The sequence below is a fragment of the Pyxicephalus adspersus genome, chromosome 6 (assembly GCF_032062135.1).
Source record: "Pyxicephalus adspersus chromosome 6, UCB_Pads_2.0, whole genome shotgun sequence".
Taxonomy (NCBI): domain Eukaryota; kingdom Metazoa; phylum Chordata; class Amphibia; order Anura; family Pyxicephalidae; genus Pyxicephalus; species Pyxicephalus adspersus.
This window is the reverse complement of record NC_092863.1, coordinates 35,026,282-35,027,411: the sequence shown is the minus strand read 5'-3', so window position 1 is coordinate 35,027,411 and position 1,130 is coordinate 35,026,282. Positions and strand designations below refer to the sequence as shown.

General features: G+C 35.9%; 1 protein-coding gene across 1 annotated transcript; it reads right to left on the bottom strand.

The window, feature by feature from the left end:
- Positions 1-203: 203 nt before the first annotated feature.
- LOC140332687 (olfactory receptor 5V1-like) lies at positions 204-1,130 on the bottom strand. The gene has a single exon (XM_072413880.1). The coding sequence runs from the start codon at positions 1,128-1,130 to the stop codon at positions 204-206; it is 927 nt and encodes a 308-aa protein (XP_072269981.1).

The following is a 1,130-nucleotide window of genomic DNA, read 5'->3' as shown; positions in this document are numbered from 1 at the left end:
AAGCAGATGCTCTTGCTCTCCCGCTCTCCATAGAAGTAAACAACGCTGTGTTTATATCACTCGTTCATTCTACCTTCATAGAAAATATGTCTATACACAGGTTTAGTTGGGTTACAGATAATTACTTTCTGTCCTGTTCGCTTGTTTCCTTCTGTTCTAAATTAAAACAAATTGAACACATGATGCTACTAAATCTTATGCAATCAAAGAAATAAATATTTAATAGCTTTTTTTAGAGATTTTTTCACTGAGTTATTTCTCAGACTATATATAAACGGATTCAGTGTTGGTGTCAGAATACTATATATAACTGACACAACTCTGTTCTCCTCTAAAGCATATCTGGATGGAGGATGTATATAGGTGAACAGACTGGCACCAAAAAATAAAGCAACCACTAATAAATGAGCGGAACATGTAGAGAAGACTTTTCTTTTCCTCTGTGCTGAGTGAATTTTATTTATTGCGGACCAGATATATGAGTAGGAGACTATGATAAGCAAGAAAGGTCCAAGGCCTACCCAGACTCCACCAACTGTAAATAAAACTATCTCATTAATGAATGTATCTTTACAAGAAAAATGAAGAAGTGGTGGAATATCACAATAGAACTGGTTTACATCATGAGATCTACAAAATGGAAGAATGAATGTTAATGCTGTGTGAATACAGGCATTAATACCACCAGACATCCAGGATACTTCCGCAAGCAGCAGACAGATTTTTTTTTCCATTATACTTTTATAATGCATAGGATAACATATAGCAACATAACGATCATAAGCCATAACCAAGAGTAAAAAGGCCTCACTGCCTTCTAGGAACACATAGAAATAAAGCTGAGCAGCACAACCACTGTAAGAAATGTATCTGTCTTCAGTGAAGAGAATGACCACCATTTTGGGAACAGTCACTGTAATATAAGCTATGTCTAAGAAGGAAAGATTTCCTAGGAAAAAATACATGGGTGTGTGGAGTTGAGGGTCATGCAAGATTACCCAAAGGATAACTAAATTACTCACTGTGGCAGACATATAAATAAATGCCAGGAGAAGCCCTACAAGGTCTTTACAACACCAGATATCGGAAAAACCTAAAATCATAAATCCACTGATATTGAACCCTTCCAT